Source organism: Taeniopygia guttata, chromosome 7 (assembly GCF_048771995.1).
Source record: "Taeniopygia guttata chromosome 7, bTaeGut7.mat, whole genome shotgun sequence".
Lineage (NCBI taxonomy): Eukaryota > Metazoa > Chordata > Aves > Passeriformes > Estrildidae > Taeniopygia > Taeniopygia guttata.
This window is the reverse complement of record NC_133032.1, coordinates 16,988,827-17,011,340: the sequence shown is the minus strand read 5'-3', so window position 1 is coordinate 17,011,340 and position 22,514 is coordinate 16,988,827. Positions and strand designations below refer to the sequence as shown.

The 22,514-nt window shown below is 37.1% G+C and overlaps 1 protein-coding gene across 4 annotated transcripts in view; it reads left to right on the top strand.

The window, feature by feature from the left end:
• Nucleotides 1–22,514, top strand: part of OLA1 (Obg like ATPase 1) — a 127,159-nt gene that overhangs the window by 36,347 nt on the left and 68,298 nt on the right. For 3 of the 4 annotated variants that reach the window (XM_072932262.1, XM_072932261.1, XM_002198957.6), the window contains 2 exons: nucleotides 157–300; nucleotides 9,087–9,214. In XM_072932262.1, the coding sequence (XP_072788363.1) occupies nucleotides 157–300; nucleotides 9,087–9,214 (272 nt within the window). The remainder of the gene's footprint in view (nucleotides 1–156; nucleotides 301–9,086; nucleotides 9,215–22,514) is intronic. The other variant, XM_072932263.1, reaches the window with a different exon arrangement.

Below are 22,514 nucleotides of genomic sequence, written 5' to 3'. Positions count from 1 at the left end.
TGTGTCTTCTGCTAGAATGCAGGGAATGGTTGCTGCTGTTGAAGTAAATGGAAAACTCATTATCAGCTTTGGGTTAAAATAAGATGTGGTTTAATCCAGTACTTTTAAATGCTTCTAAATTGAACTATATTAAGAATAGTTGTATGTCATTTATAGGAAATCAACGTTTTTCAATGTGTTAACGAAGAGTCAAGCGGCAGCTGAAAATTTTCCTTTCTGTACTATTGATCCAAATGAGAGTCGAGTACCTGTGCCAGATGACAGATTTGACTTCCTCTGCCAGTATCACAAACCTCCAAGGTAATTCTTAATGTTTTTCTGCAGTTAGGCAGCTGAAATAGTATTACTGAATCAAAACTTTTCATAAAAGTTTAATGCAGCTGTAATGTCTAGAAGTTTATTACTGACATTGTTTTAGTATGTGAAATTAAATGTTTGCCCGGATTATACCTTTCCCATGCCCCTGATACGAGCTTTATTTTATAAGAATGATAAATGTAGGAAGTCTTAGTCGTTGCTCAGCACCATTTAGTGCTAGGTGTTCCTGTCTTTGAAGGTGGTTGCTCCCAGGTGTCGTGGAAGATCTTCTGAAGAGATTTGGAAAATAAACAGTGGACATACCTAACTTGTCATAAGGTTGCTCATTTGAAAGCTTTCCACCCTATACTCAGAATATTGTCTGTGCTATATGAAGCTAGACAAATATCTGTTGTTATCCCTGCATCTTCAGTTATTTGGCAGTAAGTTTTGTGGGCAGTTTCTTTTGTCCTGGATTTTCTTTCCTTTTAATAGGCTCTGCTACTTGTACATCTCTCCTGATTCTTTCATTATTCTAGGAGTGTGTTAATTTTGTCACATCATTTTTTTTTTGCTATTGATTGTAATCTGCTGTGTATGTTTGATGTGGGAACTTTTTTTTTACTTGAACAGCAAAATGTAAGGTGTTTTCAGAATACAGAAACTTAAATAGGGACTTGTGACTCATTAATTTTAGTTTGCAGTTACTTGCAGAGGTATCTTGAATCAAGTGAGTGTACATAAATCATAGGGCAAAACTAGCATGGATGTGTATGCTTTTTTCTGACTCTTGGGCTTCAGTTTTAGAGCCAGATCTCACCCACAGTTAAAAAAGATTGATTAGTTGCTAATCAAAAATCAATTTTCTGACTTAATTTTCAGGTCTAAGCAAGCTGTTTCTGTCTGTAGCTATTGTGCAGTTTTTAAATACTGCATTAATATGAAGCTGTTTGTTTATGTGGATTGTTATAACATGTTATCTTGTTTTTCCTACTCAAGTCAGTGTTAAGCATGATGGTTACTGCACGGATCTTAAAAACAAAACTGCTGAATTAGAGACAGAGCTTTCAGGATCTTGACTGTGCAGAGATAATGGCATAGCTTTTAAGTTTTGTTGACAGTTTTCTTCTAACTTGTACTATTAGTGCTGCTTTGGCCATGTCAGTAATTCCTTTTTATTCTCACTTATCTATGAATGGCTACTTCCATATGAATATTTGAAGTGGCAGAGAGATTATTACCTCTTCCCTCACCCTGCCTTTGGCCATCTATATTTACAGGGAGTGCTAAGATTGTAAATACTTGTATGTGTGTTCTCTGACTAGCAAATTCTCCTTCCCTCCCTCCTAACTCATTGCTCTAAAATATTAATGAAAATAGTCTATTTTCTGAATCTTTATTCAGTAAATATACTGACTTTGCTAACAAGCTGGATAATCATCTTTTATATGAATGGTCTTTTGACTTTCTCCAGACGTTTATTACTTAAAGTTAATGGATGTATGCATTAGTGGATAGTTATAGCTCCTGAGTTAACTTATCCTGTTTATAAGATTCTTCTGTTTCACTGTAAGAGTAATAAAGCAGAGATAATTAGGGATAGTCCAGCAGGACACTAGACTGAGGTAACTTAACTGGGCTGTGTGTGCTTGTCTGCCTCAGACTAACTCAGGAAAAGAAGGCTGTAGTCACAAAGATAGGCTACTTAATTGTAATTTAAATGTCTTAATTTCTCTGTATAGTCTTGATTTTGTTCTTCATCTTTATGTAATATGTTCTGTGGTAATTTTCTACTTGTTTGGATTAGTAGATGTAATCCATCTGTGCACACAGAATGTTTATAAACAGTGAATTCTCTTTAAATTGGACTCTTGTCTAGCCTCAAGATTTTGTCTTTCAGAATCTAAAGCATTTGGGTTTTTATTTCCCATATGTTACATTTAATCTTCACAGAACTGCAGTCATTGTTGGGAGATGGAGAAAAGAAAAAAGGAGTGACTTTGTCTTAACTGCAGTAATGTGTGACAGGACCAAATGATCTTGCCTGGGTGCGTGCTGGGAGCCAGGAGAGGGGAGAGGGACAGGGCTGGGCTGGCAGCTGCTGTCTGTGCCACTGAGCTGGGACTGCTCTGCTGCAGCGAGACTGGCCCTACTGCCGGGGCACTGCTGCTGTGAGTTCTGCTGTCCTGCCATTGGAGGAAGAGCTGGCATCTTCAGGTACTGCTTCTTACTTGAAGATCCAGTCCTCTCTCCAAAAGAGGAGTGCCTCAGCTTGCTTGGGACTGCTGTGCTGTTACTTGTTAGCCCATGCTGGTATTAATTGGAAGTGTAAATGTTTGTAAATGAAATCACATAGGCAAAAATTTAGATACAATTATCTACAGGTAAATCTGTACTTAATGGATTAAGGTACACTGGCAGAACTTGTAACCTGTGCTTTTTTTCTTTCTGCAGCAGTGGGATGTATGTGACTGTTGACAGTAAATAAGTTGAATCTTAGAGCCCACCCACAGAAGGTGGGCTCTAAGAACTTACAGTAAAAGCTGCTATGTTATTGCCAAATACATAGATTTCTATATAGATACATAGATATAGATGATTTCTTTGAGCTTTAGTGTTACTACTGTGTGCTTTTTGATGTGAATGAAACTGTGGATACTAAAAAAGAAAGATACCTTAATATATTAAACACAATTCTGAATGCCTGTGATTTTAAGGTATTTGTTTATATTATGTTACTAACTTAACGTATGTATTTAAACTACTTACTTGTTTGTTATAAATTTCATACATTATTCAGTGAAAACTCATTTGTTACATTGTGCCCATGTGTAGCTTTCTCAGAAAGGAGATGGCTGATTTTTAATTTTGTTGTTCTCCTACCCCTGTTACCGCAGTACAGATACTTTCAAGCAAGGTTTTACAGACTAATGATTGGATTAGTTCCAGTTTAGTAACTGGAAAGAGAGTATTTTCTGTAGACTGATTCACTTCAGCAGGAACTAAAGCAGAAAGGTGTATTTCCCCCCACCTATCTATGAATGCTAAGTAGGAAGCAGAGGATGAGTTCTGCTAATTCTGTAATGGAAAAGAGATGCTTTTCATCTCAACAAGTAGCTCCTGACATGAAAATTATGTCATGGAAGCCGTAAAGAGTTGCTCTGTTAACAGCAATTAATATTTTATGGGACATTGTGTGTTTAGGAGTTATGGGTGTCTCACATGAAAAAAGAACTGTGTGTATAGTGCATCTGAAGAAATTTTAGTAACTTAATAAAAGCTTTAATGAAGCTATTTTCTTGTGTATTTTTTGTTCTAAATTTAATTAAAGGTTGCTTAATCACCTTAAACTTAGAGCTACTTTTTTTTTTTAGTGTAAGTATGTCAAACTTATGTAATTTAAGCAGTGATTTGTGTCCTAACTCACAAGTAGCTTGAAAGCCTCTGGGTTTATGTACCCCCCCAGTCTTAGGCCATAAGTCCCCCAGCCTGTTGCCACACTTGTAGTGTGCTGTGCCTGGCCAGATGTGCCTCAAGTCACACTGCAGTCCAGCCTCAAAATGAGTTTCACTGAGGTTGTAGAGGAAACTGCAATTTCCTCTTTATTTCATTTATTTTGTGCCCCAGTAATCTACTTACTGTGATTATTTGCATTTTTTCTACTTTAAGTTACATGGCTAACTAAAAGAAGTACTCAGGAGGAAGCACTGTAAGCCTCAGGCAATTAACCTACAGCCTAACTGTGAGTAATTACACCCAATGGATAGGAATCAGCCTGTCTGAAAATCTTAAAAAGGTGATTTTGAAGTCGTATGTTTCTTCTTCCTCCCTTGCTTAAAATCAAATGAGATTATAAGCAGGAGTGATTTGAGAGAAGGGGTGAATCAAACTACTTAAAAAGTTGTCAGTGTTTGTTTCATTCTTGATTTGCACCTTTGAGTTGCTTTGCACACGTGTTCACAAACATAAAGCTTATTGCAACCACAAATGTTTCTCTTCCACCTAGACTATTTCTAATCTGTCTTGGATGTCCTTTTTAAACTTAAATTTTAGAGCAATTTTGGTTATCTCAAAGGAGGATAATATCTAAATTGCAACTACCCCTCTTCAACTCCAGAACAATCCATATTATAATTCAAGATCTCTGTCTTTTTTGTCAGCAGATTGCTTTGTTTTGTTGCATTGCAGATTGACAAAATTCATTCATTTAGATCTTTAGTGCTCAAGTGATGCTTATTGAGCTAAAGCTGAGTAAATCCCATTGCTCTCTAGATCATGAAAGTCTTCTGCAATATTAAATGAAAGTTCCCTTGAGCTCATTGTGGGGTAGCATGCTCAGATACATTATAAAGTTTTAAAGTCAAAATTATGTAATCAGTTGCTGGAAAGCATTTTGTAGAAACCAGATCATCAGTGGGATGACTTTGAGGGACATTGTGTGGGACTTAGGCTATGTTAGAGAAGAGCATTTATGTAGTTGGAAACCACCTGTACTTTCAAAGTGAGAGATCAATAACGTAGCAGGCTGGAACTCTTAACATATCAGCATCTATAAAAGAATCCCATTTTTTAACAGAAAATTGCTGGAAATTGGTAACTATAGCCTGTTGTTAATGTTCTTTTTCCTAGGTGTTACTGAGTTTGCCTGCTCTTCAGTTTGTTCTGAGCCTATGTAAATCAGCTGGGCTGTGATGTGTGTTCTAGCATTGCTTGTTTGTCAGCAGTGAATGAAAAATATTAATTAATGGTGACTTGAGCCATCTTTTCTGCCTGATGAGAGAAGGCAAAATGTAATTAGTTGTATTTTGTTGGTGTAATAACTTAGTGAATTGTTTGAGAATGCAGGTGTTTGGCATGTGCAGGATACAGACTATGTGTTGTAATCCACATTCAGTCTCTTACCTTGTTAAAATTCATATAAGCACAATTTAATTAGCAGATTTTTCACTTCTGGTTCATGTGCCATTAGGTTCAAGTCTTGTTTGTCAGTAACATGGATAAAATGCTATTAATGAAATCATTCTTGCATAGAAATGACCAGGGTTCACCTGCAGTACCGAGTTCTTTGGAAGCAGATTCCTTTAACTACCCAGTGAGGGGTTTTGCTTACATTGGTCAAAACTGGTTGCAAGATTGATTGGGGGAGCTGTAACAGTCTCTTGGAAGAGGGAGTTCCAAACTGTTCTGTTTGGAAATGAGCCAAAAATAGCAGTGAGGACAGACTGGGATTTGAAGGGATCTCAAAGAGATTGGTACAATATACATGTTCTCTTTCTCTGTTGCTGCTTTTACTTCAGGTCATTTGTGAATGGTAACAGATGACTCTCACTTGAGTTGTATGAATTTTCAGGAAGGAAGAAGAATTCCTCTTTTCTGCAAAATATATAACCCTATGGATGCATAAGCCTTTTATTCCTGAAAATGCTCTACCCACCAGACTGCAAAACTGTACTTTATCTGGCCCAGTGAGTCTTGTGCTCTTTACTGCATGGTTGCTCATTCAGTGAAGGTGGTACGCTAACACAAACTCAATGCTAATGTTTTTCAAAGTGAGGTAAAAAATCCCTGCTCAAGGATTAAACCTGTGGTTAAAATATAGAGATACTTCCAGATTTGGTGTTCTGTTTCATATTATAAATCCTTGTGACATGCTTTATGGTAGATTGGTGTAGCACTGATTTGTACAAATGATCAGTTGATGCCACCTGTTCCTGATGATCATTTGAGGCTCAGTGACATTATGCTAATGCTGACTAACGAATCTTAAGAAATGGAAATTAATTTGTTTAGAGGAGGAGAAAAAAAAAGCAAAATGCAGTTAAGTCTTCAATAAACCGTATTCAAGATGTGTGGTGCATTCCCCTCATTGTGTGCAGCGTTCTCTGTTTATTTAGTTTAATAATGTTGACTCTTTGTCCTTCAGAGTACAGGCAAGTGTGATTAGCTTGTGCCTTTTTTTGCTTTTCTGTGTATTCATTTTTCTACGACGAAACAGAGATTTAGACCTGGCAAGGTGTCTGCCAGTGGGAATAGTTTTAATTTGCTTGGAATATGAGCTTTTTGGTACCCGAAGTGAAGGTGAGAAAGTGCCCTGGAAACCCACACACTTCAAAGGTCTCTTGCTTGTGCTACTTAACCCCAGCACATTTCTTTCACAGTTTTCTTTTCATTGTGTGGCAAATGAGGTTGATTCTGGTGATAGAGTGGCCATCTGCATATGAAGGTGTCAGTCTTGTTCTAATGTGGCATCTTTGTAGTGAAAGTGTGAATCGTTCAATGGCTGGCCAGGAGGTTAATCCTACCAGAAAGGTGAGAGAGGAGCCTAGAACATTTCTTAACCACCTTTGTTTTCTTTAAAACACTGTTTAAAATGACAATGGAGAAGTGCTTTAAAGAGTGGTGTTTTTCTGTCTTGCTGCTGAGGAAATAGTTACATGTCAAAAAGTAAGGACTGGGAAGTTGCCTGCAATTTCTTCTGAAGTATGTTAGTTCTGTTCCTATCAGTCAAAAGGAGTTACTGGGTTAATGCATTAATATTTACTGGCTTCTGTCTTGAGACTGTGAGTTACTCTTTAAGGATTTGTTCTGTTGTGTACTGGTAGTTAAAAAAATATAGTGAGACAAAGCCGTGAAATTTGCAAAATTGGTTTACTTCATAGCAAACTTACATTCAAGTGCTTTTGACTGCATTCCACAGCATTAACTTGTAGCACACAGTATCTGTCTTCCCAAGGATGGGCCCTTCTTTTCATGGGTCTAGTGAAGTTTAAAGTCACTGTTGTGTTACCAGAATTCAAATAACATACTATATTGTTACTTAACTGCTTCTTTCTAAGTACATCACAAAGATATTAATTACATGGAACATGTCACTAAGTTCCTAATGTATTATACCTGAGAGGTTTAGTGACACTTTGAGCTTCACCTTGGTAAACGAAAAGATTTTGTCCAGATCTTGTATTGTGAAATTATTTTACTTGAAAGAAATAATTTTCCTTTGGAAGTGTTAGAGCAAGATTGAAAACAAAACCACCAGAGTGGTCAGAAATAATTGATGTTCCATACTCAGATTCTAGTGAATCATCTGTCCCCAAATTTGAGTGTTAATTCGAAGTGAGAAAGCACATCTGCTGATTTATTTGCAGTCAAATGAAAGTGGGATAGCACCAAAGGAAAAAAAGTTGGAATTGTGTTTTGTTCTGCCTAAGTTGGTTGCTCAGAGCAGAGACAATGATCCATGGATTTCTGTAACTACATTTTTTTCTGTCCGGGCTATAGCTGCCATACCAAGCACTGTGATGAGACAGGTTGTTTTCCTGCTGGTGGAGTTTCCTGCTGTTACAGTCATGTTGTCAAAAATTCAGTATTTGAAAACACGTGTTTATCAGCAAGTTGTCACACTAACAAAAATAAAGTTTAGTTTGGGCTGTGGACAATAAAGATTTCAGAAGTGTAATACTGCTTAGAAGATTACTGGCAAGGTTATCCTCATCCCTCATTCCCACCTTTGTGGTTGTTTCTGTCTGTTGGTAGCACTGCAAAGGTAGGTTTTTGTAAAAGGCATCTTTAGGTAGCCCACAGAATTTATTTCTTTAGATTTGAATCTCATGTTGAAGAACACTCCCCACAGAACAGGGCACCCTCTGCTTTCCAGATCAGCATTTTTCACTCATGCTCCCTTCGGGGTGGTCATACCCTGTCCTTGGGGCTGAGTAAAGCTATGGGTTTGGGTGTTTGCTGCTGTGCTTACTGCCAATAAAATAGTGAGCTGCTCTATTAGTCCTAGCATATTGCTGATGAAATATGATGGTGATGAAGTGTTTGATGGGAATGAACTGCTCTTCCACCTATTTATTTTGGAGCCATCAAGCTGGAGATCTTGAGACCGTGATGTGCAGTTGCTGGTCTTTTGCAAATGGGGGATTTGCAGCATTTCAGTGTGGTTCTGTCTCTGCCACTGTTCATGATGATGGTGTTAGTTGCATAGAGCATATGAAGGTGATTTTAGTCAACACGTTATCACGAAGTTTTAGTGATTTTCTTGGGCTTTTTCCTGGTTTAGCTGGATTTTGGAAAGTATTCTGGTTTAGAATGCATATGAAAGGTTTAATGCCCATTAAGTTATTTGTTAATTTTTTAACAAGTTGAGAATTTGTAGAGGATAGAAGGTTTGCAATTTATAAATTTCCCATACCTTTAAAAGCATTTTTAACTGTTTTTTGTTGCTGTATAAAAAGTCATGTAAACATATCTGCTTAACCCTTTGCTGTTCACTGTGGTGGAACACATCACAGCTGTTTATACCATCTTAATTTATCTGCTTTTTTTCCAAGTTGTTTGCATAACCTTTTAATCAGCACTGTATTAAAAAAAAAGACTCTTCTGAGAAAGCTGCATAACCTACTGAACCAAATGGTAACCTTGGAGTTGTGCAATAGCAGAGTGCAATGGCCTCTTGTGTCTTATCCCTTTGGTTCTGTGAAAACTGTGCACTACACATGACATATTTATGCCTCAGCCTTCCAGGCCTGCTTGATTATTGTGTAGTTGTCTGTATGAGTCCACATTTCAAAACTAGTTTATTTAATTTTACATGAATATTTACAGAGAATTTAGAGAATGGATGTTTTACATGGGATGGGGGGGATTTTGTCTTATGCATTCCTTACTGTGATGTTTAACTTGTTCCAGAAAAGAAGTGTTGAATTTTCATGTTCTGAATTTTTTTCTCTGCCAAAAGTTTTGGCTAATATGCTTTAGTAATGAAAGTTCTAACTTTTATATTTCAGCAAAATTCCAGCCTTTCTGAATGTGGTGGATATTGCTGGCCTTGTGAAAGGAGCCCACACTGGACAAGGCTTAGGAAATTCCTTCTTGTCTCACATTAATGCCTGTGATGGAATCTTTCATCTGATGCGTATGTAAACTTACTTACCTCTTTTCTCTAGCTTAAGGACAGCATTGTTGTACTGTAATTAATAACTTTGGAGCAAATATGCATTACAATTCAACTTCTACCATTCAATTCAAAGCCATCAGTTTTTTCCAGCCAAGACAATCCTCATCCTCTGCTATGTAACACGTACACTTTCTTCATTAGCCTTGTTCTGAAGACTTAAAAAGAAACTGGGTTTTTGGAAATCTGCAGTAATGATGTGTCATTTTCTTTTGCTGGCAGTGCATGGCAGTTTGTCTAATTTAATGAAGGAAAAATGGAATGTGTTAATAAAAGACAGAAATGGAAGTAGAAATCTGCTGCTTTTGTAGATCCTTAAACTTTGCAGATCCTGAGAGGATGAAGTTTATTTGTTGCCTTTTACCAGGTTTGATCCAAGTTCCTGATGAACTGTGTATCTTTGGGAGCCAGTGCCCTGAAACCAATTGTCAATTTTCAGCCTGAACACTGAATCTCTGCAGTCACAGTAGAAAGTGACTTAAGAGGAACCTGGGCAGGCTGCTCCTGTTCAAGGGTAATAGGCAGGGGACTGGAGGGTGAGACTTGTATGCCAGCAAGCTGGAAGGAAGGTGTTGTTGAAGGTGAGGAGAAGATAAGAATGATAAAATGTTGTTAAGAAGAGCTGTAACAGGAAGTGATCTGGGGATTGTGTGTTTTCAAAGCATGACAAATTTAGTGTTTGTTTTAATTTTGATTTGATCTGGAACACATTTTTACCTTTTGAACACTGAAAGTGTTGCTCCCTGTCTTTGTGCTGTTGTGATTGGCACTGCTACTGCCTGTGGTAATGGCCAGCATGGGAGGCAGAGTCCTTCAGAGAATTGGTCTTTTTCTTTTTTATGGCTGCCAGGCAAGAAGTCAGCAGCAGGTCATTGTGGATTTGTGCTGTAGACTTCAAGCTCTGCATACCTGAGTATATTGAATAAAGGCATGTTAGGCTTTGACTTAGCTTGGTTCAGTTGGTAATTTTGCAGAAAGCAGTTTGAGAATTAACCAAGTTGTATTAATTAAGGTAACAATAAGTTCTTACTTGTGGCTTGATAGGAATGGAGTTGAGTATGGTGACACAAACTTTGGGTAGTTCAGCAAAGTTATTTTATAGTTCTAGGCTGAAGGGTTTGATCCTGTTTTCTTTATTTATTGAGGATGTGTTAAACTGCATCTTCTTTAGGACAGAAGGTATATATAATTATTTTTTTTAGCTGCCATAACAGAATACAGTGTTGTTACCTCTTTGTATTCTGAGATGTTTTTTGGAGAAGGCTGTTGCCTGTCAGTTGATCCACCACAAGGTACACAGGTGAGCTCTTACATGGCATAAAGCTGAGGAGAAATTCTGTTTTCACCTGGCTAATTCTCTACTTTCTTTACTTCATTTAAAAAGAGACAATACCCCCCATCTTGAAATGGCTGTGAATTTTCAGCCTTCAAATTTTCATATCCTTGTTGGACTGTTACTTTTCCGGAGATAGATGGTTTTCATGTAATCAATAAAAATATTGTTTATATGTCTAAGGTATATTTAATACTTGCAAAGAAACAGGCAACACAAGGCAACTACACATAGTAGGGTAACAGGACAAGTAAAAGGAGAGGTAAGTTTGTGTTGAGCACCACTGTTTTTTTAATACATGATTAAAAGTGACCGTACAAAGTAGATTCTGTTAGCTCAGCAAACAAGGGAATTAAGTTTTCCCCTGCAGACTAGAGCAATCCATTCTTGGGTTTTGATACTTTCTGTAGATATTTTCTTTCTGTAAAAGTGCACAAACTGAAAATTCTTTACTGATACTTACACTAAACCAGTTGGTCTCCATACACTTAAAATTTTCAGATGTTATCCCAGTTTCTTAGGGGTAGGGGTGTAATTTACTTTTGGTAACACCCAGTTATGAAAACCTCAGACAGATATACTTGCTTACTTACTTGCTGAGTGAATGGGGGATTTAATTTTGAAATGGTTGTCTGTCCTGGATAGTGGTGTTTGCAGTCCCATAGTAACCTGACACGTGCTTTAGGGTACAGCTTTGTTCATCTTCCAAGTTTCACGGTTTAATTTGGAACATTTCTGACAGTTCTGTTCTCCGTATTTCAGGTGTACAGCAGTTTTGACTGAAGCAGCAGTGTTTTTTGTGATGACAGAAGGCAGGCTGTTTGAGGGTTATCATAGTGTTTCTTCCCCAGTTTAAAGGCTTTAACCACCTTTCAACTTTTATGGCAGATCGGTCACAAGTACTTGTAGAAAATTACTTTCTTTGTATGGTGAACTATAAATGGCAATTTTGTTACGAGTGTAAATTTACAAATTACAGTTAAACAATGCTTCAGTGAGGAAAATGGTGGATATCAGTATTTAGTCACTGCTATATCTCTGTCAAGTTTTTGAACGTACTGGATGTTAAATAGCCAGAGCTCTTCATGTTTTTAAATTTCTCTTCCTACTGATATTCTGCAGTCCTAGTTTTCTAGAAAATATGCTCCACATTTTTCTCTTCTTTTTAGTTTCTTTAATGAAATCCAGTCTTTCTCTTCAAAGGTACAGAAATAGAGAGGAAGCTTGTCTGTAAAAGTACTTTGCTATCAAATGCTTCTTTTCAATTAATAAAAAACCATTAGAGTTGGATGCCTAATGTTTCAAGTAGGGCAGGCAAGACTGGGTTTTGTGGAAGAACCCGAGAGCTCAGCTGTGCCATCCCGTGGTGTGCCAGTGCTGCCGAGATCCTGTGAGCTGCCTGCGGTCACTCGGTGCTGGGGAGTGCAGGCAGGGCTGGCAAGCTCCTGCCTTGCTCCTCTGGAAGTGCTCTGACTTCACAGCAGATGAGCTCCAGCTGCCTTTTAGCAGCAGGATGGGGACTTTGGTAACTGATAACCCGTGAAATCTTGTTCTTTGTGGTAGTTGTGAAAGAGCTGTGGAGCTAGGTAAACATCCCCCGCGGTCTTACGGAAGTGACTGGTGTGACCAATGCCAGTGGGTTCCTAGAAAGTTTTAATTGCTTTTACTCCAGTTTTGTGTTTGTTAAAACTGGAAATGTTTAGTCCGCCCCCTGGTTCTGCCTCCTTCGGGTTTTAGGTAACTTCTAAAGCTATTTGTCATTACTTAAAGCTTTGATAGCTGTGAATCATGTCAGCTGAGTGTAGTTTATTCTTACTTGAAAAAAACCACTAATCAAAACTGAGTTTGACAATATTTTTGCCGATTTTTGCTCAGCATTTAAAATCAAGTTGACTTAATTTTTTTACCATGAAGGTTAATGGTAGCTTTTAGTAATACTGCCAGTGTTTTGATTTGCCCATAAAGATCAAAGTGATGATAAATATCCTGATATACATCCTCTTTTTTCACTGATTTTTTGGACTTCCTATTAAAATGTATGTATTTTCTATATAAAGATGCTAATAATCTGTAGCTTTTATATACTTGAGGCATGATGCATTTCCCCCCCATGTTCTCTAACAAGAAACCATGCCTGCTGATTGCTGCTCCTGGAATCCAACTGCTGCTGAGAGGACGCATGTGTGGATATCACTTGGCCACACTCCACTGCACTAACATTTCAGTGAACAAAGTATAACTTACATCTCATCCTTTCAGCATGTGTGTTCTGTGCTTTGGGAATCACACTGGCTCAGTTTATGCAGCTGTAGCTTGGCTCTGTCACTTCTATTATCTGAAGCTGTTTTTTCATCTTTATAATGTGTCAAAAATTCACCTTGAAATGATGTTAAGATACCTGTCTTAAAAAAATTGTATTGTCTTTGACATATTGTGGTTCAATTTTTTGAAGATGCTTTGGTTTTGTTTTATATTACTGAGTGCAATTGACATGTGTTAAAAAAGTGTTGTCTGTTTACAAATCTTTCACTGCTAGGCTACCAAAGTTTGAAAATAGTCTGCACATATCAAACTTGTTAGTGTTACACAATCAAGATGTATTGATGTATGCCATTGAGCAGATGATAGTTCCTATTGAAATTTTCTCTTTTTTATTTTTAGAGCAACTGAATTAAAGTATAATAAAATATTTGCAATGGCTCATAGCTCAGCTAAACTTTCAGTTGGCTTTCAGTAACTTCTCCATATTAAATCCAGAAATCGTGAAAGCTTTCAAATTAAACTGGAATTTGTGTCTATGTATTAATCTAGTGCTTGTGGGTTTTTTCTTTGGAGATTTTTTGTTTGGGATTTTTTCGGTTAAATTTTGTATAGTGTTTTGATTTTGAGAAAAGACTTAGCATAGGAGATTTTTCTAATCATAGAGTTATGAAAGTGGTATTCCTCTACTCCTTTTAGCAAAATCATCCCTAAAAAGGAAATAATTTATATTTGCAAGACTAGTTTTGCATTGTGTGTTACAATTTCAAAGTTTCAATACAAGAACATGAAAAGAGACTTAGGATGAAGGCTGATGCTTAAAAGCAGTTTTTTGTACAAGGATCTGAAGAGCAGAAAAGACCTTGTGTGTGCCTTGGATACTAGTACATTATTGTCCAAAATGTTGATAGTGGAATTAAAGGACCAGGATGGGATTCTTGTCAATCTTCTCTCATGCAGTTTTAATTACTACTACTTTGAAACCTACACCTGTGAGAGAGAGGGAGACATTCTGTACACCAGCATCCTGTTTGATAGAGCAGGGCCAGTGTGGGATCAACTAGCTTAATTTGGCTGGCTGTGGAAAACTTTTAACTAATCAGATTTTTTGCTTAGGAAAGAAGATAATTACAGGAAGGGAATAACCTCTTATGCTGAAAAATTGCAGAAGAACATTGCAAGATCTGTCGTCATCCTTGAACATAATGTTACTGTGTTTGAGATGTAGGAAATTGCATTATAAAATCACCCTAATCTCCTGCTACATTGCTGGTGTGTGTACATGAACAAAATTGGTGGGTTTGTACCTCAGATCTGTTCACAGTATTCTGTTTGCAGCTATGTCTCCAGCAGAGGAATGAATTTGTTTTCATGGGCATGTGGGTGCAGATTGTGGAGCAGGTGCTGGAAAATTGTCATCACTAGTGAGTTAGCCTTTGTCTTTACTGGACAGTAAATTACATTGCCAGACTAAGTGAAACTGGTACCTGAGCTTTAATTCCTCTAAGGCCAGGTGGTTACACTTTAAAGCACAAATAAACTCAGGTAAGTGTTAAAATAGGTTTCATTAAAAAAATTCCTCACAAGTAGCTGTTCTGAGAACTCAATAAGCCTCCCCAAATATATGGATATTAGGAGTAAAAATTTATTTGTATCATATTAATCCATGGTAATTAAATAAATGTCTCTCAAGGATATACTTTACTTCTTCAAATAGAGGTATGAATGTTTGAACATTGTTAGTAATCAAACAGTCCAAAATTTGTTTTATGTTGAGGTTGCTTCTTGATGTCACAAATTGAATTTTGATTGTATTGTTCCTAGGATGTTTCAGTCTCAAATATTGTAAAGTCTGTAATTTTATTTAATTACTTAATCTCATTGAGAAGGAAAATTACTGTTCTTGTGTTCTTGCCTAGCCTTTATCATAGCTTGATAATGCTAGATTTGTTAGTATCATGCTGATTGAAGTGACAGTGGATTTTGGAACCCACTTTGTCATTCATCTTTAGCATAATATCCTATGCCTCTTTATGTCCAGTTTCTTTTTTGTATCAGAACAGACGAAAACATAAAATTTCCTGTCTAAAGGCCACCACCCTTGCTAGAGTAGCAGCATCTAATGCCATTCTATTTATAGATGGAACTTGTTAAGTTTCCTCAGCAGGGACTTAAAGCTATGACCTCGCAGGCCAGAAACAGGAGAGCTACCTACTGAGCTACAAGGGCAATCTCTCAATTCTAAAGAATACATAGAAAATTTCTAATATACTGTACTGTGAGTCATAAAGTACTTGACCAGTAAACCCTCCCTCCCCTGAGAATAAAGACTTTACTGAGTCATTGCTATTATTTGACCTACGACTACTTTTATTGCAGTTCTGTGTGTGTGATTTGGCAGTGTGTAATTGCTATTTAGGCAATGCAGATGAGTTTTTCCTCTGTAATACTTCAAAGAAATCGTCAGTGTGTGATAGAGTTGGGGTGTTCAGGTGGCTGTGAAACCCATGTTTACTTGTTTGAGTGGGTGTCTTTGCTGATGCGTTAGAGTATCCTGACTTCTTAAAAACAGTGATAGTTTAATTTTTTTTTTTGCTGTTTCATGGACTTTCTTGAAAGCTTGAAGAGAAAAGTACTGCAGATGGATTTGGGGTTTTTTTCTATTGTTTCTATTGTTTTTGTTTCTAATATGAAATGTTTGCCTGTTTTCCTTTGGTCAGAGAAAGGCTACCTCAGAAAAGTTAAAGTAACAGTTCTTTGGGAAAGATAAGTGGCTGAGTGTTTTCACTTTAATTAGATGCATGATTGTATCAGAAAGGTGAGTAGAGTGTAAACTGAGACTATTGCGGCATCCCTTTCAGAAAGTTGCTTTTGAGAAAGTGGTGGGTTTTTTTTTTTTAGTGCTTTTGAGAAAGAATTGTTGTTGTATTTTAATGCAGAGTTTTAAGGAAAACTTCAAATTAGAGAGGTTCCTTGAAGCACTTTTGTTTCTCAATTGAATCGTAGATGGCTACGCTTCCTGGCACAGCTGAGGGCATGGGCTGCTGGGAACGGCAGTAGGACTTTGCCCAGGGGCTCTTTATCACTGTCCCTCCTTGCTTTGGAGTTGAATATGCAAGTGAGTCAATCACCAAATGAACTGAGGTGATAATTTCCGAGGCTTATGTGACTTCAATATTAAAATGGACAAGGATCAGTTTTTAAATTTTATTTTTATTTGATTGCTGTGTACTGAGCAGTGGACTAACTACTGCAAATTAAAAAAAAAACAAAAACGAAAACAAAAAAGACCAGGAGGAACCTGGCTTTGGGTTTCTTATTCTGGCTGTAAGTTACTTATCCTAGACAAAATAGACAAAGCTTCTGGGTAAGTTAAGATATGCTAGTGTAAGATTGAATTAATATATATCTCCTTTTTGTTCTGTGTCAAGCAAATTTTTGTGAGATCCTTGGGTTGTCCGTTTAGAGTTCCTTTGTCTTTGCCTATGAGAGTTTGAGACTGTTTAATAAACTGACAGAAAAAGCTGGTTCAGTTTCCTTTCAGAATTGCTGTTTATGGGAGCTGCCTGGTTTCTACATCAGCCATAATGCCACTTTCAGAAAAATAGGTGCTTGTCCCTTTCCAAGTCATACGTTGTGCGAGACTTGTACACTGGATAGGATGGTCTTCTGCGAGCTGAAGCAGCTCCATACTCTGACACCTTTTCTCATGGATATGCTGCCACTTCTGTGCTGTTGGAACTGATTGTGAAACCATGTAGTAAAAGGGGGTTTGGGTCTTAGAAATAACCATATTCTTCTTGCTGGGTTATTTTAAAAATAGGTAATATCTCTAATCGGATTTAATATGTAATAGAGTAAACAGTCATGCTGTTCTAGCTGAGGGAGCATTAAGCTGAGATTGGTAAAATGAAAGATGTTTGTAAAAAGGCAGCCATAGGAAATATGCCATTTGCATCCTTTTTTCCTTTTTTTTTTTTTTTTCCTGTTTTCTTTTCTTCTAAGGTTACAAGACTTAGGGATGTTTTTTTTCGAACGTTGCATGTTGTCCACTGGAGTCTGAAGAAATCTGACTTATGACTGTTATTTATGCTGAGCTGTTATTGAGATGCAGGGTTTGGTTGCAGATGTGCCTTTGTGCTGTTGTAATGCTGAAGTATTGATGTGGAAATCTGCTGACTTCTTTTGGTGAGCCTTCAACAAAGATAGTTGGTATGTTTTCAATATGCTTTCCAGACTTTCTCTTCTGTTCTGGTGAAGTCCAGCTTCACTTTGGGTGAAGATGAAGTTTTGCTTTTCTACTTGGCTTTACAATGGGTTATGTGTTAGTCAGTTATCAGTGGCATCTCACCAGAAATTCTTCTGGCCTGTTTTTTTCTCTGTTTGGAGCTTGTCACTCTTGTCTTTGCTTCACACAATTTCTCCCAGCTATTTTTTGGTGTATTTCAAGATGACTTTTTATCCTGGTATCTTCTGTGGAAAACGAAATTAGCAATAGGCTGGATTTAAATGCTGGATGTTTATCAGCAATAGTTGCAAGAGCTGCTTTGAAAACTATTGCTTTAGTTTTGATGCCAGGGGATCTCTAGCCTCAAACAACACCCTGGAGCCTCTGTGCCGGGAGACAATTAACAAAATATCAAGCCAAACATTTATGCATTTTTGTGAAATACCTCAGAAATGCTACTTGTGGTACTTATTTTATGTTTTACAGTTAAAGTGAAGCTTCATCTGTTGCTGATAAAATAGGAAGACTATTCTTTAGAACCTCAGCGTTTCTCATTAGGTATGTAGTTAAATTTCTGCATATTCAAGTAATTCGTTATTAATTTGTTTTCTTTAAAGTTAGTTTAAAGGACTTTCTTTACAAAATCAAACAACATCCCTTCTTCCTTGTCTCTACCTTCTTCATTCCCCCCTCCATCCTATAGGGTTTTCTCCTTATATGGAGGATGGCAGAAGCTTCTGTACCTCAAACTCGTGTTACTAGTTAAACTTTTAAAATGTGTTTGAACATAGGTTTGCATTTCAGTACTAGCCTAGATAGCTGTTACTGAGGTAACAGTTCCTTGACACTGCATATTTTTATGCACCCAGCTTTGGTAATTTGATGTGAAAATTATTATCTCAAAGCTAAATAGCAGTAGGAATGGGAAGTCAGGTGTGTGAAAGAGTTGCAAACGGGGGGAAATGTAGAAGTACAGGAATATATGCTACCTGAGAGGGAGCATATTTTGCTTGCAGACAAAATATTTAAAGAAGCAGAGGGAATCCAAAAGTTGGGCAGTTTAAGACTCTTGGGTTGGGTTCTGTGAAGTGTCAAAAAGCATAAAAATTAATCCAATGAACATCACCACAGAAATTGTGTGTGTAGGGTACAAGATAAGAAATAATGATATCATATTTTTAAATTGTTAGGGCATGATGAAACTGCCATGCAGAGGGAAAAGTCTAATATGTTGTATGTGAGTTGAATCTATCCAAACCAGCAAACACTAAAATTTTTTAATCATTAGCAGATGATTATTTCATAGCTTAATTACAAGGCAGAATATAAAGATTGTTTTGGTATTCTTACTGCATTTTTGTCTTCTCAACTTACCTTCCAGTTTTTACAACATGTAACAAAATCAGTGAATACTGCTTTAGGTTATTTTATTTTAGCTCTGTTATTTTAATGTGAATTATCTCTTTATTTACAGTGTCTTTTATTTTTCTTTGAAGTTCTTTGCACTTAAATGCAAATTTAAATTAAGTATGTTCCTTCATTCTGTGCAGCATAGCTGCTTTAATTATTTTTTAAATAACTCTCTGTGTGTAAAGAAAACAAAACTGTTTATTGGACTGTGCAGCATTTAGAAAAAAATACGTTGTTTCTGTAATGCCACTCTTGGCCCAAAACTACATTAAGCAACAACTGAAATGCATCACTTTTAGTTGGTTTTAAGACTTGAAAATACACTTCCAGAAATTTCCTTCCAAGGGTACCACAACACTCAGCTATTATTTGAGATGGATATAGAAAAGACAGGAACAAAATATGAATTGTTTTGTCTTAAATGGATTTTAATTTATATATCACAAGCTAATGTTTATATATTGAGTGCTTTGTGTAATTACAATTTAGAAATTTACAATTTCCAATTACAAAATGTTGTGAATGTAGGTAGAGCTCAAGTCAGTGGGGTCCAGAACCTTACCTCAGTTTCTGCTTTTAGTAAAATAATAGATCATTTTCTCTGAGTCATGGTTCATCTTTGTAGTTAGTGTGTTGAGCTTTTATTTGTAGAGATTGTTTAGTCATTATGACAAAACTTATTATAAAAATTTGGTAATGAAGAGTTAAAAAGCTCTTAGTGTTTTCTTTTTATAAGCCACCTGTTGCCTTAGATGCATAAGTATATGAATTCGAACAAAGTGCTCATCACTTGTCAGCCATCAGTGGCAGCATAAAAATTACTTGTGGTGCTTGCTTTGCAAGAAGTTCTTTTGTGTTTGTGACATCAGCTTTGTTTTATACAATTAAAGTATTACACGCTAGAATAATCTAAATTGCAACCACTAAATGGTGATGTAGTTCTTTCTTCATAGAGCTGAATTTGTTTACTGGTTGTATGCAGCTATTGACTACTGTTTAACATGACATGTCCCTTTTGCTTAGAACAATCTTTGGAAAAGGTGGTTTTTTGTGTCCTGTTCTTGTCTCCCACCCCCTCCATTGCTCCTCCCATCACCATTATGGAGAGCTTTTCTTGTACTTTTTTTAACAAGTTAACAAAAATACATGTTAGGCTTCAGGGTTGTTTTTTTTTTTTTTTCCCAGCTAGCAAATTAATGGCACATGATGATATTGGAGCAGAGAAAAAAGCCTTGCAGTGAAGTGATCTGGACTCCAGGAGATGTTTTGTTCCATATGAACATGTTTTGATGTGAACAGAAAAGTTTTTATTTGCACAGTTTAAAATAAAACCCACAAGCAAACCACATTTTTCTGACTCTGACCCTACTGTACTAATGACTGTACAGATTCCCACTGAATGGCTTTCTCTGTTGGAAGTACCTAATCTGTGATGTTCTGTTCCTCTGTTATTGCTGTATTTTTTATTTATGTATCTTCCCATTTCACAGTGGATGAGAAGAATTTGCATGTGACTTGGCCACAGTTTCTTAAAGTTGTTCTCCTTGTATTAAAACAGATATCCAGTGCTATATAAATTTGTGGACAATCTGCTGTCCCCTTGTCAAGTTACATTGTATTGAATGTGATTTTGTGGAAAATTCAACCAAGTGGGTGAAATTAGTAGTTTTTTGTATGTTGGCTGAGTGCACAGTAGGCCTGCCTTGCTCCCTGTGACCTTAGGAAAGGCATAACATCTCTTCAAAATTTCTGTACTTGAAGTCAGGTGAGGCATAGTTCCCATTTGCAGAAATGAGGCTCTAACTAAGCTACTTTAGTGCTGATTTTTGTATTCAATTGCTCTGTTCTTGGAAGGAATATGACTACTGTGTAATTCCATATTTGTGTGCAGAACTTACTAGGTCTACCGAATCTGTGATAAAATCTCTGTATACTTCTGCATCCTAGTCCTGGAGCATTGAAGGCTCCCTTCAGCAGTCACCCCTCCTCCTTGGGCCTGAAGCCCTGAGACACGAGCATATAAATTCAGCTTTCCTATTCTTGCACACTGGTCTAGTAACTTGCCCTTCTGAGGAATGATCCAAGTTAGAGATTTAGATAGAAATAAAGTTAAAAGTAGCTTACACTCAGATAATGATTACAGCAGTGTTCAAACAATAATCCTGTGGGAATGGGATATGAAAAGAACATAAATGCAAGCTAAAGACCATGCAAAACAGTATTCAAAAATACAGCTCTCATTTAGTCTCTTTCTATGCAGTGGCTTTGATAAGAATATTATTATGTTTTTAACCGATAAGCCATTAACAACATTCACTTTATTAAGATACTTCCATTTTATTATTCCAGCATAATTCCAGGCTGCTAACTGGCATTATTTTATAACTAATTATTAACTCATGTTCTCATCCTTTCATGTTTTCCTGTTGTTATTTTTCCTAGAACATGTATGTAAGCAAGTAGGGAGAGAGAACAAAAGTGACCTTTTAAAGTGCTTCTATATTTTTTCCTAGAGTGCAGTTCTTCTATTTAGTCATACTGTGTGATTCAAGTTCCATGAATTGCAGTCAAGTTCTGCTCAGTGTGAATAAAGATGGCTTGGTCTGAACCTTAACTAATCAGTATATATTTATAGAAAACAAAAATAAACTTCTTCCTCTCTTACTTTTGCAAACTCATGTTATGATGACTGTGCCATTTAGAGTGAATAATATAGCATATGAGTTCATTGATCATTCACAAATTCACATTCTTCTTGTGAGGATGTAGATGGTTTCCTTCTAGTTGATTTGTCCCACACCGAAATAAAATAACAACACTTATATGCTTTTTAAAATTTAATTTTCCCCCTCTCTGTATGGATTCACTGTGAGTAGTGGATGCAGTTGCACTCTTAAGTAAATAATCGGCGGGTGTGTCATTGCATATATATTTCTTCCTTATGGAGAAGTATTGCAGTCTCATTGTTGACTTGCTATAACTATTGTTGGAGCTGGGAAGTGCAGTGTGAATAGGCCTAGCAGAGCGAAGGTACTGCAGCTCAATTGTCTCCTTAGCTTTTCAGTTGTCTTGCTCACTTAACCTCAGCAGGGTTTCAGTTACTAAGAGAAGATAAAACCATTATGAATTATTTAATAATTTGCTTTTAATGAAGCCCCCTATTTTTAAAAAAGGTGTTACTAAACTTTCATTTTCCTCCTATATGGTTAGTGTAATGTTGCCATGCTAAGGTATTTTGACTACCTCATTTGAACATTGCTGTTGAATAATGTGATGGACTAGACACTTCTAAAGGTAATTTACATCATAATCCTGATTCTCCTAACCAGCCACTATTTTGGACAAGAATTTTGCAGTTTTTCCTAGTCTTGCTGTAGGTGGAAAGGTGCAGCTTGCTGGTCAGTGAATTAAGGGAGTGCAGGAGAACGGTGTATCCGAGTGGTGTGTGGATGTGTCCGGTGTGCTTCCCACACTGGTGCCCGGTGGCTGTGTCTGGTTCCCTGCACAGGGGCATGAGCTGATGGCTACAGGCTGTTCTTCCTGTGTGTGGGCTGGGCAACTTCCTTGTGATGGCTGTCCTCAAGTTGGGAACACATGGCATTGGGAGAGGGGATGTGGGATTCTCAGAAGTGATGCTGGGAAGCCTCAGGGCTGCCTGCCTGCAAGGTGCCCTCAGCTGCCACTCTATGGACAGCTTGGTGCAGAACACCAGCGTTTCTAGCTTGTGTGCTGCAGTCATAGGAGGAGGCCCTTCACCTGGTTCCCATAAGCAATAGCCAAATTCCCTCCCTGCTGGAGAGAAATGCTGCTTTTGCCAGCTAAAAACATCAAGTTATTCTTTTCTCTCATCTCTTTCTGTTTATGGATTTATTTTTCCCAGAATGCCTTTGCACGTTTGCTCATTTGAGGTTTTTTTTCCCCTTCCCACTTTTGTTTTCTTGTTGTGTAACAGCAGGGTTAACAGGATTTAATACACCACTGGTGTTGTTAATTTAATGTATTAGAGCAGTGAAAATAAAAGAAACAATAAT